The 22498-nt window shown below is 40.4% G+C and overlaps 1 protein-coding gene across 4 annotated transcripts in view; it reads right to left on the reverse strand.

The window, feature by feature from the left end:
- Positions 1–3072: 3072 nt before the first annotated feature.
- KDM2A (lysine demethylase 2A) overlaps positions 3073–22498 on the reverse strand; it is a 62738-nt gene continuing 43312 nt past the window's right edge. For 3 of the 4 annotated variants that reach the window (XM_063289044.1, XM_063289045.1, XM_063289047.1), the window contains 11 exons: positions 21955–22081; positions 21301–21698; positions 14853–14936; positions 14148–14414; positions 13839–13970; positions 13643–13732; positions 9494–10203; positions 7848–8011; positions 7248–7406; positions 6844–7059; positions 3073–6076 (listed from right to left, as the gene is read on the reverse strand). In XM_063289044.1, coding sequence (XP_063145114.1) covers positions 5895–6076; positions 6844–7059; positions 7248–7406; positions 7848–8011; positions 9494–10203; positions 13643–13732; positions 13839–13970; positions 14148–14414; positions 14853–14936; positions 21301–21698; positions 21955–22081 — 2529 coding nt within the window. In that variant the 3' untranslated portion in view covers positions 3073–5894. Of the gene's footprint in view, positions 6077–6843; positions 7060–7247; positions 7407–7847; positions 8012–9493; positions 10204–13642; positions 13733–13838; positions 13971–14147; positions 14415–14852; positions 14937–17402; positions 17708–21300; positions 21699–21954; positions 22082–22498 lie in introns of those variants that run through there. The other variant, XM_063289048.1, reaches the window with a different exon arrangement.

The following is a 22498-nucleotide window of genomic DNA, read 5'->3' on the forward strand; positions in this document are numbered from 1 at the left end:
AAATCCACCCTGCCTAGAAAAAGTCTGATAACCGCCCAGAGTCCCTCTTTTGGGGGAGATGGGCGGTGGCTAAATTTGATTGATTGATTAATAAAAATAAATAAATAAATAAATAAAAAATAAAAAAATAAAAAACAGAACCTACAGCCTGTGAGCTTGAGAAATGACAGTTGGACCTATAATCTCCTGAAGCAGTAGTTTTCAGCCTTTCGTATCTTCCCATCATTCATTCTATTCAAGACCTTTGGTCCCACTACAATATAAACAAAAAGGCATTTTCCCCAAGGAGATATACACAGACACACACACACATGCTTACAGGCATTCCATTTTACTAATAATTTATGCTAAAGTGTAAAGTCTGTAAAATTTAAATGGTCAACTCTGTATCTGTTCCACCTGAGGTATGCATACCAATTGAGAACTACAAATAACATGTTTTTAAACACTCCCTCTACAGAGTAACTTTTTTCACAGACACTGGTAATTTCCTAAAATTAATGCACTCTTCCCTTTGTATAGCACACCAAAAGCATGAAAAAAGCACATACAAGCATTAACGTCCCATTGTTAGTTTCCTTGGCTTCTTGTAGGTGGTCATAAACTGCTGTTTCTCATGCTGTTCAGTATGGGTAACAGCAGATTGCTTCTGACTTTACATGCAATCTGTTGTGTATCTGTTCAGATGCAGCTCTCATTTAATTCAATGGAGCTTACTTGCAGATAAGACAGAAGCTTGTACACTTAACTTTCCACCACCAGTCATTTTTTGGTTCTGCTGTCTTTACTGTGGTGGGAGAACCAAACCAAAAAAAGAATTGGTTATAAAGCTTGATCAAATAAGCAGTATGCCTGATCTGATGACTGGAATGTACTTACTAACCCATAAACCATGGCTTGCAAATCATGTAACATGGCATAGCCAAAACCAAACAAAGCACATTGTGGCCTAGTGCATTGTACAAGCCAGGCCAGTCATTCACACTCGATACCGTAATATATAAAAATGGCACCTCCCTCAAATATCTCATCCATGAATGAGAATGAGAAGTTCAGAATTTAGGCAACTGGACTCCAAAGTGATATTTAAGAGCTGCCAGAGATAGGAAATAATTTGTAACTGTTTCTTAGATAGGAAGCTTAAATCCAATGGTAGAATGGATACATTTCTGGCGGGCAGAAAGAATAGAGGGGAGAACAGCAACAGAAATATTCATTACTGTAAAAAAAATGACTGTGGCTTAACAGGAAGAGCAAGACCCAAAGTGTTTTCATAAACAGAAAATATACCAACAGCTTTTTTAAAAACAGAAATGCAGAACTCAATTAGCCAACCACCTAGAAGAGATTACACACAGGAGATAATGGCAGTAACTGAGACAGTGTTTTTAGAACTGCAAAAGATGGCAGAGTATGTACATACATACTGCCTTTTTTGGACTAAGATTACTAGACCATCTGCTCCAGAACTGATGACTCTCCAGCTGAAGAAACTTTCAGAATTAGGTTTTGCTTTGACATATACCCAGGGGTACCCTTATTTCAAAAGAATGTGATATGCTTATCTGTGGAGCACACTTACTTTGCCCATTGTATTGCTCTAAAAAGTTCATTGATTTTGAAGCTTATTCACTAAATGAAATGCCTGTATGGATCTTAAGACCATATCCTGTTGTTATTTTATTTGGTGCCTTCGAGTCAGCGTTGACTCCCGGTGACTGCCTGGACAAGTCCCTGCTGCTTTCTTGGAAGTGGCCTGCCACTGGCTCCTGCCTAGGGCTGAGAGACTGTGACTGGCCTCAGGTCGCCCAGCTGGCTTCGTGCCCAAGGCAGGACCTGAACTCACGGTGCCGCTTTCTAGCCTGATACCTTCACCACCACACCAGGCGGGCTCTCATTGCTCTTATACACTGGCTTATTTTACATGGCATTTCCTGAATCTACTCTCAAGTTTCGTGTTAAACCAGAGCACCTACAAACATTCCAAGCGTTCTCTGTGTGCCTCTTTTCTATCACAGCTTTTCCTGCTACAGATACCCATTTATACCTGAACCTCAGTAACGCTGCTGTCTGATGTATTTTCAACTAGCAGGTTTCATTGCATTAATCTGTTAAGGCTAGTACTTGCTGGCAGCAACACCCCCCAACATTCTTCCCTAGATTTGATTGAGATTTGCTATTTTATTTTCCCTTATTCTTGCTTACCACACTGATTGTGTTCCCAGGACAGCTTTAAAATACCAAATCATAGCTGTCTGCTTGAATTAATTCTAGTTTTGCAGTATGTTTTGAAGAGAAGTAACATTCTATTTTTGTACTAGCAGGTTGTAGCTTTTGATGCACAAGAGACCGGGTAGATGAAAGTTGACAGGAATAAGTAACATGAATTAGAACAAATCAGTATGAATAATCTCTAAGTATTGGCTACATGCAGGTGTTACATCCCACGAGAATACATGTTAGAATATTTATAAGCTCAATTCCTATTAATGAGCAACTTGTATCCAGAAGACATCAAGATCTCACCATTACTTGTACAATATATTATAGAGTTTACTCTTTTGTATAAAACAGATTGTAGTTGATAGAATCCCAAGAATTCAAAGAGGTTAAAAGACCAGAAGGAAATAAAGGCTCTAAACATTATCATAAGCTTGAACGTCATAGGATAAGAAAGATAGAAATATTTAAAGTATGGCCATATTCCACTGCTTTTATAACATTTCAGAGTAAACTGCTCTAGCTCATGCATTATTATTTATCCACAGAAGTGTGCTCCATATATGTTCAACTGCCATCAACGTAAACAGAGTCATAGCTATTGACCTGGAATATTGAGTCTGGAGTACCTAGTCTTCATAGCCTTGGATGTACTTGAAAGTGTGAAAATAGTGCTTGCGTCAACCTCAGAAGCTATAACTGGCCAGACAAAAGAATGGTTGAAAACATGGTTTCAGTGCTTTGTGAATGTAGCTTGCTGTCCTTTGCTTGAACTGCTAAATTCTGAGTGTTCTATATTAATAAGATCTGCAAAGTTATGCAGATTGAGCAAATGTCTATTACCGAGATACGTTGAAATTTTTCTGGCTAAAGTATTGCTAGAACATATCATTTTAATAGTGCAGAATTCATACGATAGTAAATATGGGAAGGAAAAATGCATAGTGGATTAGACAACTGAGTTCTCCCATTCATGCTGTGTTACCATGCAGTTCATATCAAGGGCAATCAATATGCAGACCCCACATATTTTTTTCTTGAAATGTTTATTCCAAAATCCACCCCATTGAAACAAAGTCTCCCTTCAGAGGCTGGTATCTTTTCTTCCCCCTTTCACTTGTGCCTCAGATCTGTGGTAATATGTTTGAGGAAAGATTCTCTAAAACCATTATTGGCAAATGATTAGAAAATGAAAAATCCCAACTAGCTCCCCTCCCCTTTAGCCCCAAATATTCCCCAACCCTAAACATGTCAACCGCGAGAGCGCAAGACTTGGTTTCTTTTACCCTTAATGCTTACATTTAATTTTAAAGCACAACATTGGAGATCGACTCTAAATTAGCAACAAAAAATATATATTTACAATTTCTTCAAACAAACAAACCAAAAAAAAAAAAAAGAAAAGAAAAGAAAAAGAAAAACCACAAAAGAACAACCAAACCCTTTTAGACAATAGTGACTTTCTTAGGGAGTTTTATTTAGGGAGCATGTTTTGTCTTCTGTTTTTTTTTTTTTAAATCACCAAGTGATTTTATATATAATTTTTCTTTCCTTTATGTCACCACTTGTCCTCTGAAGTGGTGATCAGTTTAGGCAATGAAGTTTCACAATTACTTTTAAGTCTCTTAAGCCACAGTCATTTGAGGGCCATTTCTGAGAAGGCTGTAGGATGATAAAGCCTAAACTCACAACAATACCCTCCCCGATCAGTCTGCTGCTGCTTTTTCATCCCTCTTGCCGCAGGACGAGATTCCTCCCAGACTAATGCTCCTGACATGCCAACTTGCTGCAGTTCAGCACTTCTCAGGCTGATCAATGCACATGGAGAGTTATGAAGGTGCTCCCACTTTTGAGAAAACAAAAACACAAAATACCCAGAGTGTAGAAAACTCAATGTGGGAGTTATCTGGGCAGATGCACTTGAATCTCCTATTTATGGCTATTCTCACCTTCCTCTTTTGAAAACAAACAAAAAAAGCACAAAAAGATTGGTTCTACAATTTTTTTTCCACAGGAGCCAACACAACAAGGCAGAAAGTTTCCACTTCTAGGAGATCAGTGGGCATTTTTGCAGAAAAATTCAATTTGCAGCAAAGCTCCTGTATATTGAGGCACTCTGGAACTCATCACACTAGCATTGTCCTCTTGGCAAAGAAGCCTGCTCCTCATATGGAAGTGAGAGGGGAACCATTGGATTTCAGTAGATCTAAATGTATCTCCCTCACCCCATCCCCAATAGTGCAGGGGAAGCCACTCTTCCCCGAGGCTCAGTTGCCACAGCATTCAATGCAATTAGGCTGGGCGATTTGGAGAGTTATGGGTGGGCTCCTCCCCCTCCCTTATTGCTTCAGAAGCAGCAGCAAGGGTGCATTGGGTCTTCCTCCAATTCTGCAATCACTCTCCTCCTTTCCCTTGCTGCACAGACACTGGAGAGCTGCTTTTTTTGCCATGTGAAGATCAGAGGGGGAGGCAAGGGTGAAGGGCAGTCCAATTTGTGCTATCACTATGGGGAAGAGAGCAGAGTGCAAAGTGTGCATTCAAACCCTGACAAACTCAGACAGCTGGAAGGAGTGTCCAGTCACTCAGGCAGGGAAAATAAAATAGGGATCCAAAATATTACCTTTCTTTCTAAAGTGCAAAAAGCTCTCTGCTGCCCAAGAGAGAAGTTCTTTGGACCGGCCATTCATTGCAAAGGAAGAGAGGCAGCTAATGGAGCATTAACCCGTCTCCCAGCTCAAGAGCCAACAGCTATGCACCCCCCAGGATGTGGGCATTTCTTCTAGCCAGCATCTCTAAGAATGCTAATTTCAGCAGACCGTGGAACAATAGAGACCATTTCTGCTGGTGTTAGAAATCCCACTAGATGCCTCTAAAGCCTCCAAACTTTTTCTCTACACAAATGCTGCCATCTTGTCAGAGCAGGAAAGGTAGAACGTGCTTGTCTGACCCCCCCACTCCCTTTTCGGGGATAATCTAGGACAAGAACATGGCTCCCTTATTGTGAAACTGCAGCCATCCCCTCACTAGCCTTAAGTTGGAAGATGCCTGCAAGGTAAACTAAGGGCACGTGGAGAGACCCTCACCACAAAAGAGGCATCACTGCTGCGGACACTGCAGCTCTGAGTAATCAGCACAAAACAGTAGCTGCCCATTCAGCTGCTGGTGGGTGAAAAAAGGAAGCTTAGCAGAATGTGGTGGGCAACAGCAGTTACTCTCAAGTCTTAGTAACTCTGAAGACTTAGTAACAAATTGCATACCAAGACAGTAAAGAAACAGGAAGCAGAAATGCACCTGTTTTATACCATCCAGGTCAGGCTCCCCATAATCTGATGGGGAAGTATAATCTGTTTTTGCAGGATTTATGAGAAGGGAAAAAGGTGGAGAGAAAAGGTCATGTTCCCCCTGAAAATGCGGCTACAAAAAGTTAGAGCATGTAGCTGATGAGCAAGTACCCCACAAGAGCAATTGTCCATCTCTTCTTGCTGCCACTTACTCAACTGCCTGGTGGGATTTTTCTGGTTTGCAGAAGTCCCAAGTAGAGGAGGGTCATTACAATCACAATCAGGCTGGCATCTTTCCTGACCGTGGAGGTGGGGTAAACGGAGGGAGGATCTGCTCTCCAAGAGGGGTTGTCTGGGATCTTTCCTTCTCTTCAGTCTTTCTGTGGCAAATCTCTAGCTGATTTTTTGGATCAGCTTTTCATCAGACAGGCAATAGAGGCTGTTGATTGACAGGTCTGAAATGAAGTGCTCGCAGGCCTTGCGGGTGATCTGTTTGCAGCCACGCAGATCTATCAGAGTGACATTAGAGATTCGTCGCAGGTACAGCAGGGACTGGTCTGTGAGCTTATTGCAACCTATGGAAAGTAAGGCAGTATGATACACAAAATACTCATGCTCACTTCCTCAATGAGGTGTACAAATGTTGCAGAGCCGGAGAGAGATAAAGGCACAGGAATACTCGAAGGGCACATTTAAAGGGTAGTTCTCCATTTGCTCTTCTTAACCTTTTACAGTCTGATCTCCTGATCAGTTAAGTGTCCAACAGAGCTATTCTTCAAGCTGACATAATTAGCAATTAGACAAGCGGTAATGGAACAAGACAAGTACTACTGAACTATGACCACTTCGTTAAGGATTATTTTCCTTCTAGGGTACACAGTATGTCGATCTTTATTGAAGGTAGATGTGTAACAATCAACAGAACGCTTCTACTATATATGGGATTTAATTTATTTCCTATATATGGGATTTAATTTTAACATGCTACTTCAAATGCATTTCTTAAAAATATATTTATATTGGCATACTATCCAAATTCAAATACACGCATGTGTTACCTCTGGCCACTGTTTTACTATATCCACATTCAATAAGGGCTGGAGGGAAAGCCTGTGAAATATGGAAGAGAAGCATCTCGAACTTTCATGGGACTTTGGGTTCAGGGAAAAGATGTCATATCTTTGTGACATGAAGTAAAAGATGTCACTATCTGCTTGAAATTGCCCTTTTCTGCAACCGTAGAGCATTGTTGTAGAGCAACAAACCAGAGGCCATGCAGGTCAGCGGTCCTTGCCAGGTTAGAATACAGAGATATATTTTGAAAGAGTGCAAGTGCACATACCTGCCATATTAATTTCAGTGAGTGAGTTTCGTGTGGAAGATCCCACAGCTGTTAACAGGTTGGCTGACTGGTCTGTAAGGTGATTGCAGTGACTAAGATCAAGTCGTGAGAGCAGAGGCATGTGGCGAATGATGAGCCGGAGTGTGGCATCAGTAATGTCCAGCCCGGCCAATCGGAAGTCTATCATGTTACGGAGTTTGCTGCGATTGTCTTGACCTATTGAGTGATACACAATCATATTGGACACAATAATAAGGGCACAAAAAGCAAACATTGTATACTTCAGCCCCAAACTTCCCCTTTTAACACCTGACGTGTATAATTCTCATACTCATTATCAATGTGTCTGCCACCCACCAACAATCTAGAAATTCCTGCTGTATCCAAATGGTAAACAAACATACTGGGTTTATCTGATGGAGGTGTCAGCAAGTCCCGAATCTGAGGATCCTTGATTCCTACTGCCCACCGAAGATCGAGGGTCCTGAGAAGGGGGCAGGTAGAGGTACTGAGAGCAGATACTGCTGACCAGGAGCAGCCTGCCAAGATGAGGTCTTTGAGGCCTGTTGAACAATGGTAGATGGCATCGTGAAAATCTTTAAGTGTTTTCCATATTTGTTTTCAGGATCCTAACTACCAGACTTACACTTTGAGCCTTCATTCCAGGTTATAAACAGTGTGAGGCAATAGTTGACCGTTGCTGAGCTCCACAGAACAAGAACAATATCTGTATTATAAGAACAATGCTTCTTTGATAACCCCATGAACGTTTGCCTCGCAGCTTGTTAGAATTAGGCCAAATAACAAATCCAATCCATGGCTATCTTTGGAAAGCAAAGGACTGCTATTTTATGATATTCAGAATCCTAATCTGTATTCACAAAACAGACTTAGTGATCAACTTATCACAGAAGATTAATCTGTTCAACTGAGAACACTGAATTTGAAGCTAATGAAAGAAAGATACATCCAACCAACCAACCAGCCATTATAAAGACACATACCTGGTAATCTGTTGATGAGCCACGTAAGCTGTTTTCTAGAAATATTGGTCCAGCTGAGGTCAAGGCTGACTGGTTGCCTCCTGATTATACCACCAAGAGCCAGGGGTGTGATGGACTTATATCTGCTTAAGTCAATCTTCGTCCACAATCTCCTATCACCACACCTAACAAATATATTGACTTAGATACAGGATACACTTTCCTTCATCACTTATATGTATTTAAACAGTTCTTGACAAATCTTTCACAGCTATTTTTTTGGGCAAGAACAAGGTTATTGCACAGTAGTGGATCAACATCTTCCTTGAAACAGAAGTCTAGAGAAGGGAAGACATAGCTTGCAATATGATATGGATATAAATAGCTTATATTCTTTTCTGTCTTGGCCATAGTTACCTTCTCTTTCCCACAATAGGTCATTACCGTCACCATTTATTTACACCATGCTTTTATTTCTCATATGTGAAATTTAACTTTTTCTATTTACAAAGATAAGTTAGGTCATGGCTCTTTTCAGCAGTTAGGAAGATCACTACTATACAATAACCCTTTGAACAGTACATTTGGATCTGTGAAGCTTCGTAGTGATTAGAACAACTTGGCCTGGCTAATCATTCATTTACACATTTCCTCCCCCCCAGCCCCCCCCCAATCAAGAGAGAGAGAGAGAAATGAGAAAGACTTTAAAGTATGTTCAGAAATATTTCCACATTTTATATATGGTACCACAGATGTTCACTATGGAAACATCTCATTCAAAGCAGGAAGACAGAGAACTGGAGGAAGTCAAAATGACGGTTCGTGTTTGCTGTTTTATCTTTTGACTTCAGCCTAAATATATACCAGATCCTGTGGCAGGTGAGGACAGGGTATTTGTTTTCTACAAAGAGGCTGAAGGAGCAGGTCTGAAACTTATGCAGAGACCAACAGAATTGTGCAGCAATACACCCAGATCAAATATTTCAGAGGCAGAGATTTGGAATGTGAGCTCATACATATTCTCAGTATACACCTATATATTTCAGTAATAAGTGCTGCATACTTAAAAATTCATAGCTAACCTTTTGTACTGAAAGAAGACTATGAACTAAGAATCAAAGCAAAGGGCTTTAAAGATAATTTGCTGATAGAATAGAAACATCTTTACTCTGATATGGAAAGGCTTGAACACTAAGCTTAGAATTCAGGGAGTTTAAAATGCGCCAGATGGCAGTTCCCTTTAGAATATCATAACGTGCTTAAGTTCTACCTAGATTGTGGCATACAAAGTATTTATTCTTTAAGAACTGCTACACCAGATCAGTCCAGAATATATGCTTCCAGGGAACATAATTCCATTTTTAGCTATTATTAGCAAAAGTAGTTGCTTTATTTAATCTTTTTTCCAATAGTCACCTAAGCATGCAACCAATACGTACATATTAGACATTGTAGAGAGATAAATATGTATTTCATAAATACCTTTATTCTTTTTTTCATTTCCTCATTTCTGCTTATACATAAATCTGTCAGACGAGATCCAGCAAACACAACCTGACTGAAGTGTCTTTTGGGTGTGCAAAGCATTGTGTAAGACAATGTGAAAAATAAAGCATTATACAAATGAGCAGTAAAAAGTGCTCTGACAGTAATTTCTGTACACTTACCATTTGTACCAGGTTTTGCATACACGCATACATTCACAAAGCTCCTTGCGAGTAAGATACCGGAAGACAGACATCCACACTTCTTTTTGCATCCAGATTTCCTCGCCATCTGATGCCCTGCCCCCCTGTCCATTCAGCCTGGCTGCCCCATTTTCTTCAGCACTCTCTTCTTCTTCCTCTGCACTTTCATCTTCCTCTTCCTCCTCTGCTACCTCTTCATCTCCACCCCGCTGGGGTGTCCTGGCTGAACTTTGGCGCATGACCACACGGGGGGAGTGTCTCAGATTAGCGGAGGCAGTGATCGCCTGCAACTTGGGCACAATTGAAGTGCCATGCACGTCTTTGGTAGGTCTTTGCAATGTGACTGTAAGGTAAGAACCATGAAGCTTGGCTTTTTCTACCTCTGAAAGCTCTTTCTTGCCACTAGGGTTGTTCTCCTTTTCCCGCACTACTGTGCGTTCTGTGCCCTGGAGCCGAAGCAGCTGGCGTCTCTTGAAGCGTTCATCCCGACTGGCACCATGATGGTCACTAGGACCTGCCCCTGGAGAGGACCGTGTCACTATGCTTCGAGGTGACACAGGATCATGGATCAGCTGCAGCATTGGGGTAGGGGAATGGGGGGGTGGAGTCAGAGGTTCCTCACAGCTTCGCAAGGGACGCAGGACTTTGGCTTGAACTGTATCTTCATCACCATCATCCATTTTCCGTTTCTGAAAAGTGAATGATACTAAGTTACCATTTAAATATCAAACACAGAGTTTTAGGCTTGGAATTAATACCAAGATCAGGGATAAATACAGCAATCCAAATGCCTCTCTTAGTAAAAGAGTCTATTTTTCTTTCTATGGTTGTCAAACTAAAAACCTGTATTTTTTCAACTACAAAAAAATGGGAATGGCAAATATACACAGATTTACTACATTAAAAGGCTGATGGTTGGGGTTCCCAGTGTGGAGCTTAGTGTACTAACATTGTCAGCAGAGATTGGGAACTGCTCTTTGCACCTTGATGCTTTCAATTAAAAAAAACCAAACTGTTTTTTTTCCCCTAGGAAAAGTGCAAGGATAGCAGCATCATATGTGCTAGTGAGAGAAAAAGGAGAAAAGAACAGGCTGTGTCATCACTCTTCACTTCCTGTTAGGCACAGAAAGAACGCAGAGATAAAGCTATGTGGCTGGAATGTAAAGAAAAGGAAGCACAAAGGAGAGAGGGCGCTCTACAACTCTTAAGAGGCTTGTACTGACTCAGTGGGAAGATTTGCCTGTTTCTTAGCAGGAACAACCTGCTAAGTTAGCAGCTATGTTTTTAGAGCTTTGAGAATGCCTGGTTTTAAGTACAGAAGAAGGGATCTATATTTTTCTTGAGGGTATTTTCCTTATCCTTTTTTTTCCTTAGCAGACTTTATCCTTTCTTCCCTTTTGTTTCCTTGACTTGACTTTTTCCATTGTTCTTATCTCCATGGTTTGTTGATTTATTTATTTATTGATTTGATTTCTATAGCCGCCCATCTCAACAAGTGACTCTGGGCGGCTTACAACAATAAAGTTTGCTACTGCTTACTTCCTTTTTATTTCCCTTCTGTGTATTCATCTCCCTTTTTCCTGTGTTTCCCCCCCCCCAACTTCCTGCTCTTCCCAGACAAGAGGTTAGAGTGCAAAGATATGCATGTGCATATATGTACAATATCCCTCCCTCCCTTCCCCTTTTGTAACTGGCTGTATTCATGAAAGTGATCCAAGTTGTTCCTTTACTGCTTTGACTAAGCATCAGGATCTATAGTTTATCCATCCATATCCCTCACAGTGGTTCAAATATGCTTTCCTAATTGTTATTTAAGGAAATATAATGCAAATTATGTTACAGGCAGTAACAATTAGTAACCATTTGTTTAGTGATGGTTCGGATTTACAACGGTGCTGAAAAGCCAACTTGCAACTGGTCCTCACAGTTACAACCGTCGCAGCATCCTGTGATCACGATTTAGGCGCTTGGCAACTAGTTTGCATTTATGACCATCACAGCATCCCGTGGTCACGTGATCGCCATTTTCGACCTTCCTGGCCGGCTTCTGGCAAGCAAAATCAAGGGGGAACCATGTGATTTGCTTAACAACTGCTGAGAAAAAGGTCGTAAAATCAGGTTGGGTTCACTGCTTCTCTGAGGGAGAAGCTCAGAGGAACCTATTGTGACATAAATGGTTGTGGTCATCATGATAAATTCCTCAAGTTTTTAAGGAAAGCATGTTCTGGTATCTGTTCTATATGGAGTCCTAATCTTCCCCCAACTAAATTTGTTGAAGGATTGACTTGAGGGACTGCCTGTCTCCCATTTTATCTGCCTGGCCAGTTCAATCTGGCAGGGTTGGTGTGCTTTGGGTTCCATCGATAAACAGTGCCATCTTTTGGGATCCCAGAAGCGCGTCTTCTCTGTAACAGCGCCTACCCTCTGGAATGTGGTTTCCCACAAGATTCGAACAGCCCCCCACCCTACTGGTATTTCAAAGGGCCCTGAAGATGTAGTTCTTTACCCAGGCTTGTGCTGAGGACAACTGATGCCCCTTTTCTTCCTTTTCCTTGTTCCCATCCAAGTTTGTTTTCTCTGCCATCTTTATTTCTTTGTTTTGTGCTTCTTGTATTGTTACTTTTTAAATGTTTTTAACAATTTGTAAAATGCCCTAAGTTGCTGGGAGTTGGGTGGCATATAAATTGAATATATTATTTTTATTATTATTAATTATTACAGTTCACTGACAGTGACCAGAACCACCACCATTCTTCCACAAACTCTCATTTGAATCCATCTGAATAGAGTAATTTTCTTCTTCCAACTGCCTCAAGTTATCTGCACTGATGGTATCAAATGTGTACATATTTAACCAAAGCTTCAAATTGATGTATACTCAAGATTATCTACCCAAGGTACAAAATATAACTAGAAAGTTTCAATAGCATATAGCATACATGTACCTGCTGAAGCAAATTAGTGGATGTCTAAAGTAAGCCAACTATTACACTAGACTGAAACAAAACACAGCTTCTTTGAGTTGCTAGTTTAATATAGATTGTGAAAGGTGAAAGGTCCCCTGTGTAAGCACCGAGTCACGTCTGACCCTTTGGGGGGACGCCGCTTTCGTGACCTTTTCTTGGCAGACTATAGAGCGGGGTGGTTTGCCATTGCCTTCCCCAGTCATCACCTTCCCCAGCAAGCTGGGTGCTCATTTTACCGACCTCGGAAGGATGGAAGGCTGAGTCGACCTGAGCCAGCTATCCGAGAATCCAGATTCCGCTGGGATTGAACTTGGGTCGTGGGGAGAGTTTCGGTTGCAATACTGCCGCCTACCACTCTGCACCACACGAGGCTGTATAACATACAGATTAGGAAGATGCTATTTTTCTGTCAAGATTCAATTCTTCAGCAAGTATTCAGGGAACAAGCCAAGTTCTTCATTTGCTGAACAATACTGCATGTATGTCATAAACAATGGCTCAGACAAGGACTCCTTACTGTTATAATCTGAGTTACTTAGGACTGCAATGAAGTGTTGGAGGGCCACCCAGAGGGCAAATATTCTTCTGTTTGGAAATAGCTCTTGTAATGCTCAGAAAGGGGTTCCCACCTTGGATTGTTTTTACTAGGAAGACCTTTGTTGGGGTAGCAGGACGAACAGCCCAACTCTGTGCAGATGCTGCTGGCAGGCTATCTGCCAGCAGGGTACTTTGTCAGCTTCTGCACTGTCATGTGTTCACTATTTAGTAGGTGGATGCTGATCCCCCCACAAACAAAATGTCGTAATTTACTGTGCCCAGCTCTCTGTAGATTCCAGGTAGGTCATATGACAAAACTGTGAAGGAGTCTGCTTATTATGAACAATGTACCATATCTCTTGTGCCCATTACTAGATGCAGGTATTTTTCCCAAATAGCATCTAAAAAGCTCACTGCTGGAACTACTGATGCATTTCTTGCCAACTGTTTTCAATATGCATAAATAAATCAAGAAATTGAGATGCTTCACAAATCTCACCCTTCCCAGTCATAAAAGCTCCATGAAATATTGAGCCCTTCCACATACAACAGTTTGTCTCATTATTCAAGAGCAGCATGCAACACACAAGCAGTTTTATTAAAAAAAAAAAAAATCACTTCCCACCTGGCCTTTCTCTGCCTCATCTCCCTTGTAACACTTTGGGCATTCCCAGCAATTTGGCAATTCATCGTTTAGTAGCCCTTCCCCATCCATCTGCAGAAGAAAGAAATTCAGCAATAGTTTTCAATGAGATACATGTTCATGTCATTCTTATAGCAAAGTAAATCAAGTTGCCTATATGGAGTTTAGAGCTTCTCACCTGTAAACAGCCAGGATGAACAATTTCATTGCAGATACAGCACTCCATTAGTTTCTTCTCAAAATCCTGCGAATCTTCGTTCTTATCTACCTCTCCACAAAGTGCGCATGTGACAGAATGAGGCAGTCTGGGCTACAAAGTAAAACAAGAAATCATACCACAAACTTCTATCTGGGCTTCAAGGATAGTTTTGGATTTGGATTTAAGGATACTTTCAGAAAGAATCAACAGGCTTCATTTTCCCTTCACTTGCACAAATTGAAGTTAAATTTTTCACAGAGACAACCAATTTTCTCCTCCAGAACTTACCGCCAAACATTGCCTTAAGACACAAGACTGTTTCATGCGACCAGGCCCTCCAAATTTCTTCATATCCCTGCAGTAATGACACATGCCACATTCACCCTGGAGGCAGGCCTTGCATTTACGACATCGCACCCGCCTCCTTCGTGCACCAGATACTATAGGAGAGACTGTGGGTCTCACAGTTGCAGGTCGTGGAGCTGGTTTCATGGTATGTGGCTTGGTGATAGGGATGGTAGGTAATCTTAACTTTGGCCGAGTCTGAAGCTTGAGCTGTCAGCAGAAAAAGATAGTATTAAATCTAGAGGTTCATATAATACCAAAGACTCTTTTCTCAAAAGCTCACAATGACATGTGCATACACATTTAGTCTCAGAGCTTGGAAACAGAAAAAGATCATGTGTGGAAAGGGTTAGGACTTTGCTCCCAAAGGCAAAATGTCTAAATCACAGGATTATTTTATCATTAACTAATTCTGAGTTTGGGCAATGATAATTCCTAGAAATCAACACTTAAAAAAATGCTGATATGTACACTATCCTTAATTTTACTTTCCGATATGTATTCTAACAGTCATTGTGCATTTGTAGGAATAAAAGCAGCAGCAAGAATCTGTTTCTTGGTTCTTTAACAAAACAGCATTGCAGTGGAAGGATCTGCATTTTCAACATAATTTTTCCAGTTATTAGAACACAGAGAACCATTATTTACCTTATCCCTCTTCGGCCACTGGACAATAGGGATTCCAGTAAGTGCCAGTTTGGGATCACTGTTTGAATACTCTTCAAGCAATAGCTATAGCAGAATCAAGAAAATAAAAATATAAACATTATATAGAATTCTAAAATTATTCAGTACACTTTTAATACTTACCCTTACAATACCTGTTCTGTAAAATAAATCAGTCCCATATATTAATGAAGATTTTGCATAGTTCTACCCCTAATCTACATCAACTACTGAAAGCAGTATACTATCTCTAGTAAAAAGAACAAAAACTTGTGCAGATATTTGGACCTTCCTTACCAGTTCAATTATTATTGTTTCCATACTATAACAAAGTCCAACTCATATAGAAAAGGAATATGTAACACATCAGTGCAGAACTGTAGTGATTAGACCCACCATTTAGCCCTAAAATAGGCAATTTGGCTTTAAACTGATACTTCATACAACAGCAGGTATCAAAGGCAATTATTCCAATAATGTTGCTTTAATGTTCCTCTCTTTCTTTCTTTCTCATGTAGCACTAAATAACCTGAGTCACCAGTCCGTTGCTCAGTGTTAGCAGCACGTGGCTAAAATCATAGCTGATTTCACATCCCTTCCAAAATGTCTTTTTCTCCTTGTTTCTGATGCTTCTGCTGTCCACCCCACATCCACCCACTCTTGACTGCCGTTTCAGATGTGCTTTATTTACTTGGGGTTACTATGGTTACATTACTGGCATTGCCTTGTGCAGGGAGTGCAGTGTTTCTTGCTGCCAAGAGGGAAAGAACACTGCATGGGCTGGGCTTGCTCTCGCTGGCACTTACCAATGCAAGAAATTCATATTCCCATATGAAGCCTCTGCTGGGAAACGTCTATTAGTATGAGAGACTTTAAAATTGCCAAGAATTAGGGCAAACCAACATTGATGATTTAAACCAAGTTCAAACATCTCCATCTGTCTTTTTTTCTGAACAAACTAAATTAATGGATTGCGCTAAGTAATGAACATATCTGCAACAAAAGAAAACCTTCATAAGCTGAATTCTCCTACTCTTGAATCTCTAATCATACAGACTATCAGCTTTATATACGACAAGTGTGAACCTACTTGAAGAAAGAATTCTGATAGCACATTTTATTTACAAATGTAAAAATAAGCAACCATTTAAGTGGTGTTTAAATGCCAAGATGGAATTTCTAAAAGCAAAAGCTAGAAACCAATGAGGCAAAGATGTTTCCCTATGACACAGAAACCTGTATATACTGTTTTGGTTTAGCCCAAACCAGTGATTCTTAATCAGGTCATACTTTCCCCCTAACAAAGTAGAAGACAGGAAAAAGGAATTCTCCTTTCCACACTTGGCTGAAAAGCCAAGAGGAAGAAACCTCTACCTGTTTAAAATTTTGGAAGCTCCTCACATATAAAATTAAACAGATATACATGAAGAGCTTCCAAAATTAATGTAAAATGGCACTTTAGCAACAACACAGAAACAGTCACAAAACCTGCCCATCAGCCACAAATAACCAATGCTGGCTGCTATCAGGTTCAAAGATCTTATTAAATGTATCTTGTAATATGCATACATTACAATTATATCTGTATGTCAGAATAAAGTCTCATTGGGACTGCTATACTGGTACAATGGTTTAACTACTTCATATCTCATGGACAGCAATTAAAAAATCAAGAGCTATTACCCGTTTAAATATTTAAATAACAGAATTGCAGCCTTTTATGAATTTTTTGAGACCTACATCATAATCACATTTTTACCCTTGGTTTATTTTAGGAACAGTTACAATGCCATGGAATCCCTTTTAAAAGTGAGTGTAAACTTCATTATAAATCAAGCATCCATTCAAAAATTGTGTGTGTGTTTCAACAAAACTTAATTGGGTTTAATTTTTTTTAACGGATTTTTATCCACCCTGCTTTGCAGCTGTTTCCCCACCCTTCAAGAAAAAACCGTGGGTGGAAGGAAGTGACTGTCTCGGCTAGTCCAGCAGAACGTGCAGTCTCCAAGCCCCGCCTTCCTTACGGCACATATTTAAGAGGAAAGGTCGGCATTTGAGGGCATGAACGCACATGCTGCTCAGGGTAGAGGGGGGACGCATTCTCCATCAGCCAGAGGCACTTTAGGGGTAGCTGCAGAGGCGTGTAAGTTCTGGGGACGAAAACACCCAGTTCCACCAGTTCCCACGGACGTTTAAAAAGAGCCCATTCGGGGGCAGGAGAAAAAAGGGGTAGAAAAAGACTGCACCCGCGGAACTAGCGTGGGAACGAACTACTTTCAAATATCCAACACATCACAGGCAAACTTGGAGAAGGAACTGCAGGTTCCTGCTGCCCTCTAAAGCCAAGCTAAAGGGCCCTGCATTCCCCCTTTCTATAACACCAAGAAAAAAATGCAGACAAGCGCCGTGAAACGAAGTCCCGCAGGCAAGCCCCAATAAAAAGCTCTCCACGAGAACGAAAGAAAGCGCTCATTCAAGCAGAAGTCCACTCCCGATCCTGAGCCATGCCCCAAAGCTCCGGATCTGCCTGACCTTGCGTGCTCCGTTCCACTGAAGGTGCCGAGAGTCTCGCAGGAAGTTTCCTAGTCTCTTTGTTTTCTATTCCGCCCAGTTACCGCTTCGGTTTCGATCTTTTCCCCAGTATACAATTTATTCCCATGCAATCCTCGTTGTCTGGGCGAGAATTTCAGCGAAACTGTCCACTTTACAACTCTGTCAGCCCGAGCAGCTGCCTCGCTGGAGCATGCTCCTTCCAGAACCCTTCAGCGGAAGCTTCCTCTGCCTGCAAACAATGCTGCTGCGTCACCCACATGCAGTTCCCAGCAATGCTTTGCAACGGAAGATGGCAGGAGAGAAAGGAGGCCGAGAAAGCCAGCGAAGAACAGAACGGAAAGCCGTTCTGCTGCAGAGTTGGGAGGGGGTTGGACTAAACTGTTGGCTGCTTGCTAATTGGTCGAAACTGCAGCCTAAGCTGACTCCCTTCCCCCTCCCCCACCACTGCAATTGGAGAATCCAGGGCCAGCATCCCTAAGGGCTGACTGTGGCAGACTTTAGAGAACAGAACAGAAAGCTTTTAACCCATTCTCTATGTTGCTGCATCTCCCCCTCCCCCGGACGCCCATGCCTCACTATTTCAGTCACAAGCAAATTCTTCTTAATAAGGGTGCTTCTGAACAGTAACAATGGCGTTTTTAACAGCATAGAACATGAAAAAAGGTCTTGATCCGTGAAAAGCAGAGAGGTGGAAATAGTTTCTTATACGGTAACATAGTAACCTCCTGTGGAGTCCTTGGTGCTTTTTGAGGTTGGTTGGTTGCTTGTAGACGTTGCATTACCCAACTAGATAACATCATCAGTGTGAGTGTGGGGTTTGCTCCCTGTTTATATACAGTCGCTTGCCTGCCAGTGTTGGTGGGGATGTGGTTTTCTCTTTGGTAGTTCCTTGATTAGGGTATCGTTTTCTGCTTGACTGTTTCTAAAGCCCTCCAAAACATCCTAAGTAAACCAAAAGACCCAGTAGGCCAAGAAGGAGAAAAACTAGTCATTTACAACATACAATGTAAGGACTGTAACAGCCATTATGTAGGACAGACAGGCAGAAGACCAGCTGAATGCATCCATGAACACCAACTAGCAGCCAGAAGACACAATTAAAACTCCTTCATCTCACAACACATGAACAGACTCAACCATAGTTTCAGCTGGGAAACTGTGAGCATCCTAGACCAAGCTAAATTCAAAAACGCTAGGGAATTCCTGGAAGCCTGGCACTCAGACAAATCAGCTGTCAAGAGACACATAGAAACAAACCACATTTACACACAATTCAAAAGAGACAATAAAAAAGCTAAGGAAACAAAAAGACCAGAACACATCCCCTTCAGCAGCCAACACCCAGACAAGCAGGGATTAACACCAGACAAGCAACCAAGCAGAATACAATACCCTAACCACGGTACTACTAAGGAGACAAACAATCAAGCAGACAAACAATCAAGGGCCCCATAGTTCGACCCTGAGTTACCTATATTCTCTTCTAGTGGTACATTGACCTCCTCTATATTTAAAATGTGAATTTAAAGACTGCCCCAAAACCTCATTTATAGAAGTGAAACTTCTGCATGATAGTTTCTCAGTGTTGTACAGTCTTTCTCATGAATCAACATTTTCAGAATTCAGCACCCTAACAAACTTGTGATACAGAATATTAAAGACAAGTTGGTGCTGTATACTAGCCAAACAGGTATTGCTGGATGGTACCTTGTATTACTGGTTCCCTGAATTAGGCACTTGAAATGTTTGCTGGCATATTAGAAGGCTGAAATGGATAAAAGTGATTTAGCAAACACTAAAGATATGTACTTATAAAGCTTCTATCACAAACAATGCAACAATGGATCTTAAATGCCTATGTTGTTAATGTGAACATTCAAAATATGCAACCTGCTATTGTAGTATAGTAAATAGGTGGCATATCCTTCTATACTGCAGCAATATAAAATATGGCTCTATTTTGGGATATTCCTTTTAGCACAAATTGTCTTCTATTTACCCTTATTTTTATATTTGGAACAGATGTCAAAGTTTACATACATAAGCAGCATATTCATAAATGACATCCAGTGCATATGAAGAACAGGCTGGTAAAATCAATTTCTGTATATTTTACTGTTAAATGTTGCAGTTTGCATGTATATGAACTATTAACAGGTGACAATGTTTGCATGCATTCAAACTTACTAAAATTTGAAACAGCCTTAAGCAGGATTGTGGATGTATCAAATAACCTGCTGAATACAAGAGAACCACCTACAGATGCTATGAAGAAATAAAATGTCTGCAAACAGTAAGGTAAATGATATATACCTTCTTGAGGAGTTCATTTACATTACTGTTTACAGGTATATTTGAACATGCCACAGCATTCTAACTAGCACATAAAATATCAGGAAAGCAATGTTTTACCATTCTCATACTAATTTTTTTACTATGAATTGTTTGTGCATTTCACCAACATTACCTGGAATTATACAATTAAGTAGTGTTTCCAACTGAGCACTCACACTATTTTTATGAGACTACACAATGTAATTGGACACTATCATTTCTATGGAAATTTCTGAATTTGTCACCATTTTTCGGTAGACAGATCAGATGACATGCAGTACCCATAAAACATAAACTGAACAAATGGCAGCTGTTAGCTCTAGAAGACATAATGGCTTGTGGTTCTGCCATTCAGTTTTTTTTTACTTCTAATAACCCTCCACAAGGAAACAATTTTCAGTCTTGTCTTTCAAGTTGGATGATGTGGCTTTGCTGATCTTTTGGGTTAAATAAACCTTTTTTTCCCCCTTCAAACAACAGCAAGAGAGCAAACCAGAAGAGAGATATGGGACAAAAACACAAAATCAAGTTATTGTGCCTTGAATCACATAAAGCCCTATGCCATAATGTGATTTGACTGGTTTTGGCTTATTATGTTATCTGAGCCCAGCCACTGTGGTTTGTAAATTATGTGATTTAGTATATGGAGCAAATCCAGCTAAGTCAGCAAACTTTTCATAAGCAAACTATAGTCTAACAGATGGTAAATTCAGTCTTAAGACATTATCAGAAGTTAATGAAGCAGTACATACCCTGCTATATTCTGCTTTCTTGAAAATTTAACTGGCTTTCAGGGCAATGATAAATTATTAATTTGTAGTAATACTTCACATAGTTTTATGTTTGTATGATATTTGTGCTTATGTGCTGGCTGGCTGTGAGCATATATCCGGTATAATTGAACCCAACAGTGACAACTTCAAAGCACAGTTAAAAGTGTTTTACCATGGATTCTGTTCCAAGAAACCTTTCCAAAGATATTCATTATCAGTTATTCAGGGACTCTAACTGAGAAATAGATGGAAGAGATATAGTTGCCTTATTATACAAAGTATTTCATACCAATAAAACTCAGGAACTTCATTGTTTCATGGAAATGAAACTACTTTGTAACAGCAAGTATCATATAGGAAACACTATCAACACATGTAATAAAACATTACCAAAATGTAATTAAGTTGATAACAATTGTGCTCATACTAGGGATGTGCAAAATGTACTGAATCTCCTCTTGGGATGGAAATGAAATAGTATGGAAAATATTGTTCTCAGACTGACAAATTTGCATATTCCTAGCTTGTACTGCGGAGATGGCAGAACCATTTTCAAAGACAAATTGAATAGTGTTAGAAATTTTGGTAAGTATGAAATAAAATAGCTATTTTGATTCCAGTGAGAAACCAACTTGGGCAGTGCAGCACAATCCAGCACTTGGTTGCAATCATCTAGTCACTGCTGATTAAATATTTAGATTTGGTTGGTTACTGCTTTTTGGTTTCAACTTTTACAGGTGCTGCAGAAAAAGACAGTATTTCCATCTTACCTTGACATCTGCAATAAGAGCATCCTCATCTTCTATGCCTGTAGGTACACACTTCTTGTGTAGAGGCAAAGATTCCAGCTTGTCTACAAGACAACGCAGACCTTCAAGCTCAAACTGTGTCAGGTGCACCTTCTTGTCTTTATGTGAACAGTTGCTATGAGAATCCCATGCTTGGCCATTGTGGGATCCTCGACTGGATTCAGAATCCATGGAGAGAGTTCTCTTGAGACTTGGCAAACTCCGGCATCCTCTACCTAGTTCCTCATAGTCTAGATTAGCACCATTGGCTACAGGGCTGGTAAGGATTGACCGTCTTGTGACTGGGCGACGTGACTCCTTTCCGCCCACAGCGTCGTCTTCATCCACATTTCCTGACTCCGAGTTGCACAGTTCCATATCTGTATACAGAGGCAGGAACAGTCATATCAAACTAGGTTTGATTTTTTTTGGACAGCATTAAACAAATAAAGGTGCACTTATAGCTAGGTTCACCCTCTCTGCTAAGACATGCTATAATCTCTTTGATCATCTGGTGACTGGGTGATGTGACTCTTCTCTGGCCATGACATTGTTTTCAAGGCTCATTTGTTCAAATCAAAAGTATACATTGAAAAAAAAGAACAGAGAAATGAGAGTTAAAATAGCAGCTCTTACCCATATTAAGTGATTCCTTCTGAAAGTCCTTGGTCAAGTGGGAATGGTTAGTGATGCAGTAGACATAGCGTTCTAGTACATACCAGCACATTTCATAATAAAAGGGATAACGAAACTTATTTGGGACCTGTAAGGGACAGAATACAAGAAAACAGCATTTATTAGACTATTAGTTATGCAATTTTGTTAATACCTCCCCCCATTTTCTCACTGAGTCCCTTTAGGGAAATCAAAATGTACCACTATGTAGAAAATTGCTGTCTTGTAGTTCTCTCAATGAATATTAATTCATTAGTATTTTACAATTCAGTGTGGGGCCAAGGGCTTTTTTCCCAGACTCTTAATTAAAATATAAACTTAGTAGAATTAGCTTTCTTATTGAGGACTTCAAAAGAGCCAATATAATCTTTAAAAAAGATCTAGGTCAGCTTAACTTCTGTCCCAGATAAACTAGAGAACACTATTAAGGATAGTGCAATGTGCATAAAAGTCAAACATCAAAGAGAGATAAAGATTTCTGATCTGAAGAGCAACCAAAATATGA

This window comes from Candoia aspera, chromosome 1 (assembly GCF_035149785.1).
Source record: "Candoia aspera isolate rCanAsp1 chromosome 1, rCanAsp1.hap2, whole genome shotgun sequence".
Taxonomy (NCBI): Eukaryota; Metazoa; Chordata; class Lepidosauria; order Squamata; family Boidae; genus Candoia; species Candoia aspera.